This window comes from Eucyclogobius newberryi, unplaced genomic scaffold (genome assembly GCF_026437365.1).
Source record: "Eucyclogobius newberryi isolate DKJ021-1_F unplaced genomic scaffold, fEucNew1.0.hap1 SCAF_10, whole genome shotgun sequence".
Lineage (NCBI taxonomy): Eukaryota > Metazoa > Chordata > Actinopteri > Gobiiformes > Gobiidae > Eucyclogobius > Eucyclogobius newberryi.
Genome location: NW_027315724.1, coordinates 19,831,745 through 19,850,263, shown reverse-complemented (window position 1 = coordinate 19,850,263; position 18,519 = coordinate 19,831,745). Strand labels below are relative to the sequence as shown.

The 18,519-nt window shown below is 44.3% G+C and overlaps 2 protein-coding genes across 2 annotated transcripts in view; one reads left to right on the top strand and one right to left on the bottom strand.

The window, feature by feature from the left end:
* Positions 1–353: 353 nt before the first annotated feature.
* On the top strand, positions 354–3,964 carry xrcc3 (X-ray repair complementing defective repair in Chinese hamster cells 3). The gene is made up of 7 exons (XM_072456697.1): positions 354–423; positions 1,348–1,473; positions 1,940–2,128; positions 2,779–2,933; positions 3,256–3,468; positions 3,547–3,581; positions 3,649–3,964. The coding sequence occupies exons 1-7, from the start codon at positions 354–356 to the stop codon at positions 3,947–3,949; spliced, it is 1,089 nt and encodes a 362-aa protein (XP_072312798.1). The 3' UTR covers positions 3,950–3,964.
* Positions 3,965–7,318: 3,354 nt separating this feature from the next.
* clrn1 (clarin 1) overlaps positions 7,319–18,519 on the bottom strand; it is a 12,104-nt gene continuing 903 nt past the window's right edge. The window contains exons 2-3 of the mRNA XM_072462193.1: positions 8,618–8,797; positions 7,319–7,708 (exon numbers count right to left, since the gene is read on the bottom strand). Of these exons, the coding sequence (XP_072318294.1) occupies positions 7,443–7,708; positions 8,618–8,797 (446 nt within the window). The 3' untranslated portion in view covers positions 7,319–7,442. The remainder of the gene's footprint in view (positions 7,709–8,617; positions 8,798–18,519) is intronic.

Sequence of the window (18,519 nt, the reverse complement as noted above, 5' to 3'; positions counted from 1 at the left end):
CTAGAACAGCGATTGATCGTAAAACATTTGTTGACGGAAGTGGACTGTGCTATTATTTATTCAAATAAAGTTAAAGCTAAAATCTGTCATTGAATTAATTTAACCAATCAATATTGTCTTTACGGGTTACCTCTTTAATTTATATAGGTAAAGTAAATTAAAATTACCTGTTTAATGTTTTTTCAAATGCCCTGTTCCGCTGACGTCATACCGAGGCGCGAAGCGGGCGAAATCGAAAACTCAGCTCGTGTCTGAGAAAGTGTGTAATGTGGTGGTTTTCTGCTTGAAAACGTTTACCGGGACTTCGCTCCGTTAACCGGGATTCTGGGCCCGTTCCACCGGAGCAGACACTGATGTTCACCGCGGGGAAATGGGCCGATAACGCGGATCTGAAGCCGAGGATACAGGCGGCGCTTCGGAGAGGTAAAGCCCCAGACTGCTTAGAATTCATGGATTTTAGGACAGAACATTTGATAAAAAAAACAATATGGAAAGGACGAGATATACATAATTACAATTGTGTGCTCAATATTAATGTTGGACTGATTCGGCATTACAATAAAAAGCTTAAAAGCAAGATTTATAGAAGTTTGGCAAAGTTTGTAAAGTGACATCAGTGACTGTTGTCAGCAGAATAGCCTTGGCACGAGCTCTAAAAATGCACATGTTTTAAAGGTGTCTGGTTGTACTTCCTTTTTGATCTATATTTAACTAAAACTACGCAGAATATTATTTTTGTGAAACCCCATTGCATCTAAAAGACCGATGCTAATGGCCAGAAAGCAGGTCATATAAATTGTCTCTGCATTAGTTGGCTAGTTTTAGTGTTTATATAAATCATAGTGTAATATGTTACGTACAGGATACAATTTCCGCAAGATTAGGTAAAGAAGTAAATTAAGGAATTGTAATACAATTCAATATTTTTGCTGTAATTGTGTCACTGATTTAATTTTTTTTTACTACAGTTTCTATTGAGATGTAACTCACTCAAGGTATAATTCTTCTATTCTCAGATTGTCCTCTATCATTTATAGGCCTAATGTTAACTATTATTACAAACAAAAGAAGTCTGATGTTTTGATTGAACATTTAGCATTTTGTTAAATCAAGTCAATCTTTAATACGGCTGTAACTAGTCCAACAAGGATTTCAACCAACTAAAGGTCTAAATATGTGACTGAAGGCTTCTAGATGGATTATATTTACGAATAAAGTGTATTATTGATGAAAATCTGACATTGTTTCTTCTTTTTTGACCTTTTGATTGCATAAAAACTACAAGATTATAATGGTCGACTCCGCGTGATTTGTTGATGAATGAACCTGAAGCTCTGTTCTCTGCAGTGAGTCTGAGCGTGGAGGAAGTCTTGGCTTTGAGTCCTGTCGTCCTGCAAAAAGCCACAGGTCTGAGTCGTGATGATGTCCAGAGTCTGCAGCACAAAACACGATCCTGCCCTGCTCCTACGACAGGTAAGACCCCCCCACACCTGCTGCTACGACAGGTAAGACCCCCACACCTGCTGCTACGACAGGTAAGACCCCCCCACACCTGCTCCTACGACAGGTAAGACCCCCCACACCTGCTCCTACGACAGGTAAGACCCCCCACACCTGCTTCTACGACAGCTAAGACCCCCACACCTGTTCCTACGACAGCTAAGACCCCCACACCTGTTCCTACGACAGGTAAGACCCCCACACCTGTTCCTACGACAGGTAAGACACCCACACCTGCTTCTACGACAGCTAAGACCCCCCCACACCTGCTTCTACGACAGGTAAGACCCCCACACCTGCTCCTACGACAGGTAAGACACCCACACCTGCTTCTATGACAGCTTAGACCCCCCGCACCTGTTCCTACGACAGGTAAGACCCCCCACACCTGCACCTACGACATATATAATGCTTATAATCCTACCCTTCTGCTCCTCAGCTTCGCTCCTGTCTGACACGCCGACGCTGAGCTCCGGATGCCCCGTCATAGACAGACTGCTGGGCGGAGGCCTGCCTGTAGGGGGCGTCACAGAGCTGTTTGGACCTAGTGCAGTGGGGAAGACTCAGCTTGCGCTGCAGTTCTGTTTGTCTGTGCAGTATCCACGGCAACACGGAGGGCTGGACTCTGGTAAATCTGGGTTTAAGCCGACCTCAAAGGACAAATATTATGCATTATTTGTATTGTTACCAGCCTTTAAACATGTTCTTGCCTTAGTTCGGCATCTAGTTTTAGAACAAAGAGCTCTGTGGTTTCCACTGGGACTACCTGTGTTTTGGGGCCATCTACTGGTTGAAGAGAGAATTGCATACAGTTTAAAAAACACTTGGGGATGTTTCACACAGTCCTCTGACTTCCTGGTTGCATCACGCGGTTGTACTTATCGTGATTAGACGAGAGAAATGCTCAGTCTGGAGATGATTTATGGACTTAGAAAAGAAGCAAAAGGTTCTCAGATCACAGATTCACAGATCGAGAAAACGTAATTTATGGAGGAGATTCAGAGCTCAGTGTTTTTGACGCTTGATTAATACTGGTTTAATGGTCCCTGTGCACAACAGCACCTGCTAGCTCAGTGCTAGCTCAGTACTAGTTGCCACTCAAAGCTGTTGGCCATAGCAACAACTCAAAGCCCGATCTTGTCTAAACCCTCTAAACCCGCTCTAAACCCGGTGTAACCCTCTCTAAACCCTCTCTAACCCGCTCTCAACCCGCTCAAACCCGCTCTACACCCTCTCTAAACCTGCTCTAAACCCTCTCTAACCCCGTTTCTGTGGCAGGAGCCGTGTACGTGTCGACAGAGGACGTGTTTCCCTCGAAGCGTCTGCAGCAGCTGATCTCAGAACAGTGGGTTCTGCGTCGTGACGTTCCTCTGAGTCTGAGAGAACAGACGAGCTTCAGCGACAGAGTCTTTGTGGAACACGCAGCAGATCTGGTCCGAGCTTCAGTCACACACATCCCACTCACTTATATGTGTCTCGTGATATCGCTCTTCTGATTGGTCGTCCTCTTTTCTCTGATTGGCCGTCCTTTCTTCTCTGATTGGTCGTCCTCTTTTCTCTGACTGGTCATCCTCTTTTCTCTGATTGGCTCTCGTCTCTCTTCAGACCTCGTTCCTCACTTGTCGTTCTCTCTTCTCTGATTGGTCGTCTTCTCTCTTCTCTGATTGGCTCTCTTCTCTGATTGGCTCTCTTCTCTGATTGGCTCTCTTCTCTGATTGGCTCTCTCCTCTCTGATTGGCTCTCTTCTCTCCTCAGCCCTCGCTCCTCACTTGTCTGTCCCGTCGGCTCGTTTTGCTTCTCTCTCGTGGCCTCGTCCGTCTCGTCGTCGTGGATTCCGTTGCCGCTCTGTTCCGCTCCGAGTTCGAGGCGTCTGATTGGCTGCAGAGACACCAGCAGCTATTGGCCGTTTCCTCTGCGCTCCAGCGAATCAGCCGTCAGTTCCACACACCCGTGCTCTGCATCAACCAGGTGAGGCCGCACCCAGGGCCAGGACCAGGTCTAGACCGCTCCAAAACCGGTTACAATCCTCTGGACCTTGTGTTTCAGGTGGTGGACCTCATGGACCAGGACAAGGTTTTGGGGTAAGACGTCATGTGATGGGATTCGCCGTTTCTGTGTTCAGCGATTGACAGCTGCGTCTCTCTTCAGCCCCGCCCCCTCGTCCTTCGGCCCCGCCCTCGGCCTGGCCTGGTCCAATCAGCTGACGGCGCGTCTGATGATTCGTCGGGAGGCGGGGCTTCTGACTCGCGGCGACCAGAGCTCCGCCCCTCGCAGCCTCCAGGTGACGTTTGCCCCACACCTGCCCAGCACCGGCCAATCACAGGGCAGCGTTGTCGTGGGCGTGTGGAGGGAGGGGCTGAGAGGCGAGGACCAATGGGAACACAGGGACATGGGCCAATGGGAACACAGGGCCGACGTGGGCCAATCAGGAGGGGGAGAAAAGGCATAAAAGTGAAGAATACAATGACAGACTTTTGTTTTAACTGTTGTAAATAAACTGTTCAAATGTTCAACTTTTATTTCTACTGCTGAGTTTGAGGACCACTTTGAAGATGAAGGAAAAATAAGTTTAAAGACACATATGTGAGAAAATAACACATATATTTGCTTCTTTTTTCTATCAATCCAGATCCCGCACTTGGTCGTTTAAAATCTTTATAAATGGTCTGTGTCTAAGATCAAAAGTCTACAATTGTTTCTCTTCAGGTGTAAGTGTCTCGTTCAATATTACATAGTTTAATGGCTTAATAGTTTTAAAGTTCTGTTTATTCAGCTGTAAAAAAAAAAAAAGCAAAAAACTTCTGTATTCATTTTTTGTTTTAATTCTAATGTGTAAAATGACGCTTCAAAAGACTCAGTCCAGTCTCAACGTGTTCACAAAGTCACGATTTACATTCAGGAAGAAAAATATACACCTAAAACAATTTCAAATATACAGAGTCCCTTAAGTCCCCTAAAAAAAAGATTATATTTTTTTTATAGGGGACTTTAGTACACTCTAGAATGACATTTATAACATTTCACAAGATGCAGTTCTCTTGCTGGAAGAAGTTGTTTAAGTCAAAATACAGATACCAGAGAAAAAATACGTAAAAGTAAAAGTAGCAGAAACACAGATCTACTCTAGAAGTTTTGAAGTATCTGTTTACATTGTCTGGGGCTGGAACCTCAAAACCTTCAGAGTCATAATGTCAACACAAACATGCTAAATATAACCCTACAAACAGTACTTTTACTTTTGTACTTGTACGTTAGCAGTGAGACACAAACAAATATTGATTATGTGACGCGGCTCTTTCCCAGCATGCACCACACGCTCACAAATATAATGTCTGCGTTCATTCGGGGGAATCAAGATTGTGTATTGGCCATTCTAATAATTATGAATCTAATAATAAAGAGAAACGAGGCACAAATACTTCTAAAAAACACAATTGACTGTTTAATAAAATCACAAACTAAAGTGAAACCAACAGCTTCACTTTAGTTACAACACGTTTTCACTATTTTATCGACATATCATTTTAAGTATTAATATCAGTGAAAGTTTAGTGTCCAGGGTTTATAATAAAGTGTATTTCTCACAAACAGAGACACTTTAGACATTAGAAGGTGGAGAGTGAGTCAGACATCCAGATATGGCAGATTTAAACTCTTTAAAAACACAATTTGACCAGGAGAGGCTCGTAAATAAACGCTAAAGCGACGTTTCAGGCACGTTGTCGTTCATTACTGAAGTTTCTTCCTCCGTCGTGATGAAGTCTAATTTGGCACATCGTTAATGACATGTGTTGAGCTCTTTCACGTGTTCATTATGTCGTATCAAAATGTGAGTTTCACATAGTTTGACGTCAGAAACAGAACGGTTCGTATTCCGAGAGTGAATTTGATCGAACGACTCTCAAAGTTAAGGTTTGTCCTAAGTCTGGTTTCTATAGCAACTTCAACTGAGCCAAAGGATGTTGATAAAGTCTAGAGAGGCAGTCGCCATGGTAACCTGTGGTGACCAGTTCCATGTTGGGATGGAGAATTATACTTTGCTAATAGAGCTGCACTTTTTAATCATCATTTGTAATAAATACTTTGCACTTTATCTAAAGCTCATGTTCGACCAAACTAATGTGAACAAACGTGTTTTTAATTGTAGGTAATAAATGTTTGTTTATAGTAATGTTTGTGAAGTAAACAGAGGAATGATCAATGGTTTTAGTGACACACAAACATAGTTTAAACAGGTTTTTATTGCCCTGTTTTTACATTGTTTTATATTAGAAATCTACTTTTCCAGTCACAAGATGGCCGCCACTGCCACGGCAACAGGACTAACAATCTCTAGACTTTATTATAACTATAATAGTGACTGACCATTACGTCCTTCGTCCATCCGTACATAAAGGGGCGGGGTCAGTGGCAGGGGGGGTGGTTACGCTAAGGGTGCGTGGCCAGAACATAAAGGGGCGTGGCCAGTGCATAAAAACGCATATAGGACCATGGCACCGGTCTGAGGGGGTGTGGTCACTCTCAGGGGGCGGGGTCAGTACATGAGGCCCGCGGTGCCAGTCTGAGGGGGTGTGGTCACTCTCAGGGGGCGGGGTCAGTACATGAGGCCCGCTGCGCCGGTCTGAGGGGGTGTGGTCACTCTCAGGGGGCGGGGTCAGTACATGAGGCCCGCTGCTCCGGTCTGAGGGAGCGTGGTCAGTCTCAGGGGGCGGGGTCAGTACATAAGGCCCGCGGCGCCTGTCTGAGGGGGTGTGGTCACTCTCGGGGGGTCAGTACATGAGGCCCGCGGCGCCTGTCTGAGGGGGTGTGGTCCCTCTCGGGGGGGTCAGTCTGAGGGAGCGTGGTCACTCTCAGGGGGCGGGGTCAGTATATGAGGCCTGCTGCGCCGGTCTGAGGGAGCGTGGTCACTCTCAGGGGGTCAGTACATGAGGCCCGCGGCGCCTGTCTGAGGGGGCGTGGTCACTCTCAGGGGGCGGGGTCAGTACATGAGGCCCGCTGCGCCGGTCTGAGGGAGCATGGTCACTCTCAGGGGGTCAGTACATGAGGCCCGCGGCGCCTGTCTGAGGGGGTGTGGTCACTCTCAGGGGGCGGGGTCAGTACATGAGGCCCGCGGCGCCTGTCTGAGGGGGTGTGGTCACTCTCGGGGGGTCAGTACATGAGGCCCGCGGCGCCTGTCTGAGGGGGTGTGGTCCCTCTCGGGGGGGTCAGTCTGAGGGAGCGTGGTCACTCTCAGGGGGCGGGGTCAGTATATGAGGCCTGCTGCGCCGGTCTGAGGGAGCGTGGTCACTCTCAGGGGGTCAGTACATGAGGCCCGCGGCGCCTGTCTGAGGGGGCGTGGTCACTCTCAGGGGGCGGGGTCAGTACATGAGGCCCGCTGCGCCGGTCTGAGGGAGCATGGTCACTCTCAGGGGGTCAGTACATGAGGCCCGCGGCGCCTGTCTGAGGGGGTGTGGTCACTCTCAGGGGGCGGGGTCAGTACATGAGGCCCGCGGCGCCTGTCTGAGGGGGCGTGGTCACTCTCAGGGGGCGGGGTCAGTACATGAGGCCCGCTGCGCCGGTCTGAGGGAGCGTGGTCACTCTCAGGGGGTCAGTACATGGGGCCCGCGGCGCCTGTCTGAGGGGGTGTGGTCACTCTCAGGAGGTCAGTACATGAGGCCCGCGGCGCCTGTCTGAGGGGGTGTGGTCACTCTCAGGGGGCGGGGTCAGTACATGAGGCCCGTGGTGCCTGTCTGAGGGGGTGTAGTCACTCTCAGGGGGCGGGGTCAGTACATGAGGCCCGCGGCGCCTGTCTGAGGGGGTGTGGTCACTCTCAGGGGGCGGGGTCAGTACATGAGGCCCGCGGCGCCTGTCTGAGGGGGTGTGGTCACTCTCAGGGGGCGGGGTCAGTACATGAGGCCTGTGGCGCCTGTCTGAGGGGGTGTGGTCACTCTCAGGGGGCGGGGTCAGTACATCAGGTCCGAGGCACCCGTCTGAGCGTCCGTGGGCTTCTCCTGGTGGAACGGGAACTGAATCCCGGAGAGTCGGATGAGGAGAACGTCGAGCGCCTGGACGAAGAACACGAGCAAGAACAGCCAATAGGAACGCTCGTATCGCTCGCTGTGCGTCTGGAACACGAACGTCGACTCGTTAAAGTTGGCGATTCGTTCAGAGACGCGACGGATCTTCACCTCACAAGAGAAGAGCACCAGCACCAGGAGACTACAGCCGCCTGCAAGAGAACCAGGGCTAAACCAGGGTTAAACCAGGGCTGAACCAGGGCTAAACCAGGGCTGAACCAGGGCTAAACCAGGGCTGAACCAGGGCTAAACCAGGGCTGAACCAGGGCTGAACCAGGGCTGAACCAGGGCTAAACCAGGGCTAAACCAGGGCTGAACCAGGGCTAAACCAGGACTAAACCAGGGCTAAACCAGGGCTAAATCAGGACTAAACCAGGGCTGAACCAGGACTAAACCAGGGCTAAACCAGGACTAAACCAGGGCTAAACCAGGGCTGAACCAGGGCTAAACCAGGACTAAACCAGGGCTAAACCAGGGCTGAACCAGGACTAAACCAGGGCTGAACCAGGGCTAAACCAGGGCTAAACCAGGACTAAATCAGGACTAAACCAGGGCTGAACCAGGACTAAACCAGGGCTAAACCAGGGCTAAACCAGGGCTAAACCAGGACTAAACCAGGGCTAAACCAGGGCTAAACCAGGGCTGAACCAGGACTAAACCAGGGCTAAACCAGGGCTAAACCAGGGCTGAACCAGGACTAAACCAGGACTAAACCAGGTCTAAACCAGGACTAAACCAGAACTGAACCGGGGCTAAACCGGGTGTAAACCAGGTCTAAACCGGGACTAAACTGGGGCTAAACCGGGGCTAAACCAGGGCTAAACCGGGTCAAATCCAGGTTTAAACTGGTTCTAATCCAGGTATAAACCAAAACTAAACCAGGATTAAAACAGGACTGAATGAAATCTAAACTAAGACCAAACCAGGACTAAAAGTATCTAAACCGGATCTAATCCGGGTCTTCACCCGGACTAAACAGTGATTAAACAAGTACTAAACCATAATCGAACAGTTATTAACCGTTAACCGGGTCTAGACCAGGTCTGAGGGTCTGGACTCACCGCTGAGGCCGGTCCACAGATAAAGCCCTGTTGGTCCGAGCAGAGTCTGGTACGGCCGACCAAAGGCGTTGTAAAAGAAGATCCCAGAACACAACGATGAGAAGAGAACCACAGACGAGCAAAGAACTAGGACTGTGACGTGAAGACCGGCCGGGATCTGAGTCAGGAGCTCCGGGAAGACTGTGGGGGACCAGAGAGAGACCAGGGTTAGACCTGAGACCAGAGAGAGACCAGAGAGAGACCGGGGTTAGACCTGAGACCAGAGAGAGAGACCAGGGTTAGACCTGAGACCAGAGAGAGACCGGGATTAGACCTGAGACCAGAGAGAGACCGGGGTTAGACCTGAGACCAGAGAGAGACCGGGGTTAGACCTGAGACCAGAGAGAGACCGGGGTTAGACCTGAGACCAGAGAGAGACCGGGGTTAGACCTGAGACCAGAGAGAGACCAGAGAGAGACCGGGGTTAGACCTGAGACCAGAGAGAGACCGGGGTTAGACCTGAGACCAGAGAGAGACCAGGGTTAGACCTGAGACCAGAGAGAGACCGGGGTTAGACCTGAGACCAGAGAGAGACCGGGGATAGACCTGGTTTAGTCCTGGTTTAGCCCTGGTTTTGTCCTGGTTTAGACCTAGTTTAGACCTAGTTTAGTCCAGGTTTTGTCCTGGTTTAGACCTAGTTTAGACCTAGTTTAGTCCAGGTTTAGCCCTGGTTTAGTCCTGGTTTAGTCCTGGTTCGTCCTGGTTAAGTCCAGGTTTAGCCCTGGTTTAGTCCTGGTTTAGTCCTGGTTTAGCCCTGGTTTAGTCCTGGTTTAGCCCTGATTTAGCCCTTCTTTAGTCCTGGTTTAGTCCTGGTTTAATACAGGTTTAGACCTGGTTTAGCCCTGATTTAGCCCTTCTTTAGTACTGGTTTAGTCCTGGTTTAGTCCTGGTTTAGCCCTGGTTTAATACAGGTTTAGACCTGGTTTAGCCCTGGTTTAGCCCTGGTTTAGCCTGGTTTAGCCCTGGTTTAGCCCTGGTTTAGTACAGGTTTGACATTTATGAATGGTGATTGCATCTTGTGGTTTGTGTTTTCAGGAGCGTTGGGTCTGCTCCGTCTGAAGAATCCCAGTGTCTGAAGTCAGTGATCCATGAAACATCCACAGACAATAAAGTGTTTACAGCGTTTACACATTCTAGAGGAGAATGTCACACACTTTGTTTTTCTGTTCAAGCCTCAGAAGAGCGTTTGTGTCATCGCATTTTGAACAGTTTAACGCAGTTTTGCATTTTCTTTCTTTTTTGAATTCAAATACATAAAACATGAAAAAAAGAACCAAGAGATGAAACAAAAGGAACATCTTGTCCAGCGTCTGTCCAAAGGGTCCATTTTCAAATCAGGTCATGATGTGATTTTTGCAGTGTACACTTTCACTGTTTTTTTTTATCAAATTAAAAATGAAAAATTCCCTTTTTAAATATTCAACACAATCCTCCAATTCAAAAACAGTCTCAATTCAGAGCAAAAAAATCACACGTTTTATTGAATATTAGTTATTTTTTTAATTTGTATTCTATCTTTTTTTTTTTACACAAAAAAAACACAGAACGTGTACACTGCAAAATTCAACAGGTGACATTTAGAATAAAAACAATTGAAACATGTTTTTCCAGGGTTAAAAATTCAAAATTGTAGAAATTCACCAGGACTTAAAATTCTTTAAATCTGATAAATTCTCGTCCATATCTGATTATTTTATTTTACTTTACTTTACTTTACTTTTATTTTATTTATTTGTTTAATTTAACTTACTTTACTTTCCTTTAGTTTAGTTTAGTTTGGTTTAGTTTAGTCTGGTTTAGTTTAGTCTGGTTTAGTTTAGTTTGGTTTAGTTTAGTCTGGTTTAGTTTAGTCTGGTTTGGTTTACTTTGGTTTGGTTTAGTCTGGTTTGCTTTAGTTTAGTCTGGTTCAGTCTGGTTTGGTTTAGTTTAGTTTAATTTAGTTTAGTCTGGTATGGTTTAGTTTGTTTGATCACAAATGTGTAAGAGTTTCAGTTTCTCAGATCGACTCCTCGTGTTTGGAGTCTGTTTCTGATCAATTATTGATACAATAAAATATTGATGAGTTTGAGGTCAAGTTCTGACAAAAACACTCATTGTAGAACCTTTAGACTCACAGTAGAACCTTTAGACTCACAGTAGAACATTTAGACTCACTGTAGAACCTTTAGACTCACAGTAGAACCTTTAGACTCACAGTAGAACCTTTAGACTCACAGTAGAACATTTAGACTCACAGTAGAACCTTTAGACTCACAGTAGAACCTTTAGACTCAATGTAGAACCTTTAGACTCACAGTAGAACATTTAGACTCACAGTAGAACCTTTAGACTCACAGTAGAACCTTTAGACTCACAGTAGAACATTTAGACTCACAGTAGAACCTTTAGACTCACAGTAGAACCTTTAGACTCACTGTGGAACCTTTAGACTGACAGTAGAACATTTAGACTGACAGTAGAACCTTTAGACTCACAGTAGAACCTTTAGACTCAATGTAGAACCTTTAGACTCACAGTAGAACATTTAGACTCACAGTAGAACCTTTAGACTCACAGTAGAACCTTTAGACTCAATGTAGAACCTTTAGACTCACAGTAGAACATTTAGACTCACAGTAGAACCTTTAGACTCACAGTAGAACCTTTAGACTCACTGTGGAACCTTTAGACTGACAGTGGAACCTTTAGACTCACAGTAGAACCTTTAGACGCACTGTAGAACCTTTAAACTCACAGTAGAACCTTTAGACTCACTGTGGAACCTTTAGACTCACTGTAGAACCTTTAGACTCACAGTAGAACCTTTAGACTCACTGTGGAACCTTTAGACTCACTGTAGAACCTTTAGACTCACAGTAGAACCTTTAGACTCACAGTAGAACATTTAGACTCACAGTAGAACATTTACACTCACTGTAGAACCTTTAGACTCACTGTAGAACATTTAGCCTCACTGTAGAACCTTTAGACTCACAGTAGAACCTTTAGACTCACTGTGGAACCTTTAGACTCACTGTAGAACCTTTAGACTCACAGTAGAACCTTTAGACTCACAGTAGAACATTTAGACTCACTGTAGAACCTTTAGACTGACAGTAGAACCTTTAGACTCACAGTAGAACCTTTAGACTCACTGTAGAACCTTTAGACTCACAGTAGAACCTTTAGACTCACAGTAGAACCTTTAGACTCACTGTGGAACCTTTAGACTCACTGTAGAACCTTTAGACTCACAGTAGAACCTTTAGACTCACAGTGGAACCTTTAGACTCACTGTGGAACCTTTAGACTCACAGTAGAACCTTTAGACTCACAGTAGAACCTTTAGACTCACAGTAGAACCTTTAGACTCACAGTAGAACATTTAGACTCACTGTAGAACCTTTAGACTGACAGTAGAACCTTTAGACTCACTGTAGATCCTTTAGACTCACAGTAGAACATTTAGACTCACAGTAGAACCTTTAGACTCACTGTAGAACCTTTAGACTCACAGTAGAACCTTTAGACTCACAGTAGAACATTTAGACTCACTGTAAAACCTTTAGACTGACATTAGAACCTTTAGACTCACAGTAGAACCTTTAGACTCACAGTAGAACCTTTAAACTCACTGTAGAACCTTTAGACTCACTGTAGAACCTTTAGACTCACAGTAGAACCTTTAGACTCACAGTAGAACCTTTAGACTCACTGTAGAACCTTTAGACTCACAGTAGAACCTTTAGACTCACAGTAGAACATTTAGACTCACTGTAGAACCTTTAGACTGACAGTAGAACCATTAGACTCACTGTAGAACCTTTAGACTCACTGTAGAACCTTTAGACTCACTGTAGAACCTTTAGACTCACTGTAGAACCTTTAGACTCACTGTAGAACCTTTAGACTCACTGTAGAACCTTTAGACTCACAGTAGAACCTTTAGACTCACAGTAGAACCTTTAGACTCACTGTGGAACCTTTAGACTCACTGTGGAACCTTTAGACTCACTGTAGAACCTTTAGACTCACAGTAGAACCTTTAGACTCACTGTAGAACCTTTAGACTCACAGTAGAACCTTTAGACTCACTGTAGAACCTTTAGACTCACAGAACCTTTAGACTCACAGTAGAACATTTAGACTCACGGTAGAACCTTTAGACTAACAGTAGAACCTTTAGACTCACAGAAGAACCTTTAGACTCACTGTAGAACCTTTAGACTCACAGTAGAACCTTTAGAGTGACAGTAGAACCTTTAGACTCAATGTAGAACCTTTAGACTCACTGTAGAACCTTTAGACTGACAGTAGAACCTTTAGACTCACTGTATAACCTTTAGACTCACTGTAGAACCTTTAGACTCACAGTAGAACCTTTAGACTGACAGTAGAACCTTTAGACTCACAGTAGAACCTTTAGACTGACAGTAGAAACTTTAGACTGACAGCGGAACCTTTAGACTCACAGTAGAACCTTTAGACTGACAGTAGAACATTTAGACTCACAGTAGAACCTTTAGACTCACAGTAGAACCTTTAGACTCACAGTAGAACCTTTAGACTCACAGTAGAACCTTTAGACTCACAGTAGAACATTTAGACTCACAGTAGAACCTTTAGACTCACTGTGGAACCTTTAGACTGACAGTAGAACCTTTAGACTCACAGTAGAACCTTTAGACGCACTGTAGAACCTTTAAACTCACAGTAGAACCTTTAGACTCACTGTGGAACCTTTAGACTCACTGTAGAACCTTTAGACTCACAGTAGAACCTTTAGACTCACTGTGGAACCTTTAGACTCACTGTAGAACCTTTAGACTCACAGTAGAACCTTTAGACTCACAGTAGAACATTTAGACTCACAGTAGAACATTTACACTCACTGTAGAACCTTTAGACTCACAGTAGAACATTTACACTCACTGTAGAACCTTTAGACTCACTGTAGAACCTTTAGACTCACAGTAGAACATTTAGCCTCACTGTAGAACCTTTAGACTCACAGTAGAACCTTTAGACTCACTGTGGAACCTTTAGACTCACTGTAGAACCTTTAGACTCACAGTAGAACCTTTAGACTCACTGTAGAACCTTTAGACTGACAGTAGAACCTTTAGACTCACAGTAGAACCTTTAGACTCACTGTAGAACCTTTAGACTGACATTAGAACCTTTAGACTCACAGTAGAACCTTTAGACTCACTGTAAAACCTTTAGACTGACATTAGAACCTTTAGACTCACAGTAGAACCTTTAGACTCACAGTAGAACCTTTAAACTCACTGTAGAACCTTTAGACTCACTGTAGAACCTTTAGACTCACAGTAGAACCTTTAGACTCACTGTAGAACCTTTAGACTCACTGTAGAACCTTTAGACTCACAGTAGAACCTTTAGACTCACTGTAGAACCTTTAGACTCACAGAACCTTTAGACTCATGGTAGAACCTTTAGACTCACGGTAGAACCTTTAGACTAACAGTAGAACCTTTAGACTCACAGTAGAACCTTTAGACTCACTGTAGAACCTTTAGACTCACAGTAGAACCTTTAGAGTGACAGTAGAACCTTTAGACTCAATGTAGAACCTTTAGACTCACTGTAGAACCTTTAGACTCAATGTAGAACCTTTAGACTCACTGTAGAACCTTTAGACTGACAGTAGAACCTTTAGACTCACAATATAACCTTTAGACTCACTGTAGAACCTTTAGACTCACAGTAGAACCTTTAGACTGACAGTAGAACCTTTAGACTCACAGTAGAACCTTTAGACTGACAGTAGAAACTTTAGACTGACAGTGGAACCTTTAGACTCACAGCGGAACCTTTAGACTCACAGCAGAACCTTTAGACTGACAGTAGAACATTTAGACTCACAGTAGAACCTTTAGACTCACAGTAGAACCTTTAGACTCACAGTAGAACCTTTAGACTCACAGTAGAACATTTAGACTCACAGTAGAACCTTTAGACTCACAGTAGAACCTTTAGACTCACTGTGGAACCTTTAGATTGACAGTAGAACCTTTAGACTCACAGTAGAACCTTTAGACGCACTGTAGAACCTTTAAACTCACAGTAGAACCTTTAGACTCACTGTGGAACCTTTAGACTCACTGTAGAACCTTTAGACTCACAGTAGAACCTTTAGACTCACAGTAGAACATTTAGACTCACAGTAGAACATTTACACTCACTGTAGAACCTTTAGACTCACTGTAGAACCTTTAGACTCACTGTAGAACCTTTAGACTCACTGTAGAACCTTTAGACTCACTGTAGAACCTTTAGACTCACAGTAGAACATTTAGCCTCACTGTAGAACCTTTAGACTCACAGTAGAACCTTTAGACTCACTGTGGAACCTTTAGACTCACTGTAGAACCTTTAGACTCACAGTAGAACCTTTAGACGCACTGTAGAACCTTTAAACTCACAGTAGAACCTTTAGACTCACTGTGGAACCTTTAGACTCACTGTAGAACCTTTAGACTCACAGTAGAACCTTTAGACTCACTGTGGAACCTTTAGACTCACTGTAGAACCTTTAGACTCACAGTAGAACCTTTAGACTCACAGTAGAACATTTAGACTCACAGTAGAACATTTACACTCACTGTAGAACCTTTAGACTCACTGTAGAACCTTTAGACTCACTGTAGAACCTTTAGACTCACAGTAGAACATTTAGCCTCACTGTAGAACCTTTAGACTCACAGTAGAACCTTTAGACTCACTGTGGAACCTTTAGACTCACTGTAGAACCTTTAGACTCACAGTAGAACCTTTAGACTCACAGTAGAACATTTAGACTCACTGTAGAACCTTTAGACTCACAGTAGAACCTTTAGACTCACAGTAGAACCTTTAGACTCACAGTAGAACCTTTAGACTCACAGTAGAACCTTTAGACTCACAGTAGAACTTTTAGACTCACTGTGGAACCTTTAGACTCACTGTGGAACCTTTAGACTCACAGTAGAACCTTTAGACTCACAGTAGAACTTTTAGACTCACAGTAGAACCTTTAGACTCACTGTGGAACCTTTAGACTCACTGTAGAACCTTTAGACTCACAGTAGAACCTTTAGACTCACAGTAGAACATTTAGACTCACTGTAGAACCTTTAGACTGACAGTAGAACCTTTAGACTCACTGTAGAACCTTTAGACTCACAGTAGAACCTTTAGACTGACAGTAGAACCTTTAGACTCACTGTAGAACCTTTAGACTCACAGTAGAACATTTAGACTCACAGTAGAACATTTAGACTCACTGTAGAACCTTTAGACTCACAGTAGAACCTTTAGACTCACAGTAGAACATTTAGACTCACTGTAGAACCTTTAGACTGACATTAGAACCTTTAGACTCACAGTAGAACCTTTAGACTCACAGTAGAACCTTTAAACTCACTGTAGAACCTTTAGACTCACTGTAGAACCTTTAGACTCACTGTAGAACCTTTAGACTCACAGTAGAACCTTTAGACTCACTTTAGAACCTTTAGACTCACTGTAGAACCTTTAGACTCACAGTAGAACCTTTAGACTCACAGTAGAACATTTAGACTCACTGTAGAACCTTTAGACTGACAGTAGAACCATTAGACTCACAGTAGAACCTTTAGACTCACTGTAGAACCTTTAGACTCACAGTAGAACCTTTAGACTCACTGTGGAACCTTTAGACTCACTGTAGAACCTTTAGACACAGTAGAACCTTTAGACTCACTGTGGAACCTTTAGACTCACTGTAGAACCTTTAGACTCACAGTAGAACCTTTAGACTCACAGTAGAACCTTTAGACTCACAGTAGAACCTTTAGACTCACTGTAGAACCTTTAGACTCACAGTAGAACATTTAGACTCACTGTAGAACCTTTAGACTCACAGAACCTTTAGACTCACAGTAGAACATTTAGACTCACGGTAGAACCTTTAGACTAACAGTAGAACCTTTAGACTCACAGTAGAACCTTTAGACTAACAGTAGAACCTTTAGACTCACAGTAGAACCTTTAGACTCACTGTAGAACCTTTAAACTCACAGTAGAACCTTTAGAGTGACAGTAGAACCTTTAGACTCAATGTAGAACCTTTAGACTCACTATAGAACCTTTAGACTGACAGTAGAACCTTTAGACTCACAATAGAACCTTTAGACTCACTGTAGAACCTTTAGACTGACAGTAGAACCTTTAGACTGACAGTAGAACCTTTAGACTCACAGTAGAACCTTTAGACTCACAGTAGAACCTTTAGACTGACAGTAGAAACTTTAGACTGACAGTGGAACCTTTACACTCACAGCAGAACCTTTAGACTCACTGTAGAACCTTTAGACTCACAGTAGAACCTTTAGACTCACAGTAGAACCTTTAGACTCACAGTAGAACCTTTAGACTGACAGTAGAACCTTTAGACTCACTGTAGAACCTTTAGACTCACAGTAGAACCTTTAGACTCACTGTAGAACCTTTAGACTCACAGTTGAACCTTTAGACTCACAGTAGAACCTTTAGACTCACTGTAGAACCTTTAGACTCACAGTAGAACCTTTAGACTCACTGTAGAACCTTTAGACTCACAGTAGACCCTTTAGACTCACTGTGGAACCTTTAGACTCACAGCAGAACCTTTAGACTCACTGTAGAAACTTTAGACTCACAGTAGAACCTTTAGACTCACTGTAGAACCTTTAGACTCACTGTAGAACCTTTAGACTCACAGTAGAACCTTTAGACTCACAATGGAACCTTTAGACTCACTGTAGAACCTTTAGACTCACTGTGGAACCTTTAGACTCACAGCAGAACCTTTAGACTCACTGTGGAACCTTTAGACTCACAGCAGAACCTTTAGACTCACAGTAGAACCTTTAGACTCACTGTAGAACCTTTAGACTCACAGTTGAACCTTTAGACTCACAGTGGAACCTTTAGACTCCCTTTGGAATCTTTAGACTCACAGCAGAACCTTTAGACTCACAGTAGAACCTTTAGACTTACTGTAGAACCTAGACTCTCAGCAGAACCTTTAGACTCACTGTAGAACCTTTAGGAGGCTGTTCTTACTCACAGTAGAACCTTTAGACTCACAGTAGAACCTTTAGACTCACAGCAGAACTTTTAGACTCACTGTAGAACCTTTAGACTCTCAGCAGAACCTTTAAACTCACTGTAGAACCTTTAGGAGGCTGTTCTTACTCACAGTAGAACCGTTAGACTCACAGTGGAACCTTTAGACTCACAGTATAACTTTTAGGAGACTGTTCTTACTCACAGTGGAACCTTTAGACGTACTCACAGTAGAACCTATAGACTCACAGTAGAACCTTTAGACTCACAGTAGAACCTTTAGACGTACTCACAGTAGAAGGTTTAGACTCACAGTAGAACCTTTAGACTTACAATGGAACCTTTAGACTCACAGTAGAACCTTTAGACTCACAGCAGAACCTTTAGACTCACAGTAGAACCTTTAGACTCACAGCAGTACCTTTAGACTCACAGTAGAACCTTTAGACATACTCATAGCAGAACCTTTAGACTCACAGTGGAACCTTTAGACTCACAGCAGAACCTTTAGACTCACAGTAGAACCTTTAGACGTACTCACAGTAGAACCTTTAGACTCACAGCGGAACCTTTAGACTCACAGTGGAACCTTTAGACTCACAGCAGAACCTTTGGACTCACAGTAGAACCTTTAGACGTACTCACAGTAGAACCTTTAGACTCACAGCAGAACCTTTAGACTCCCAGCAGAACCTTTAGACTCACAGTGGAACCTTTAGACTCACAGTAGAACCTTTAGACGTACTCACAGTAGAACCTTTAGACTCACAGTAGAACCTTTAGACCTACTC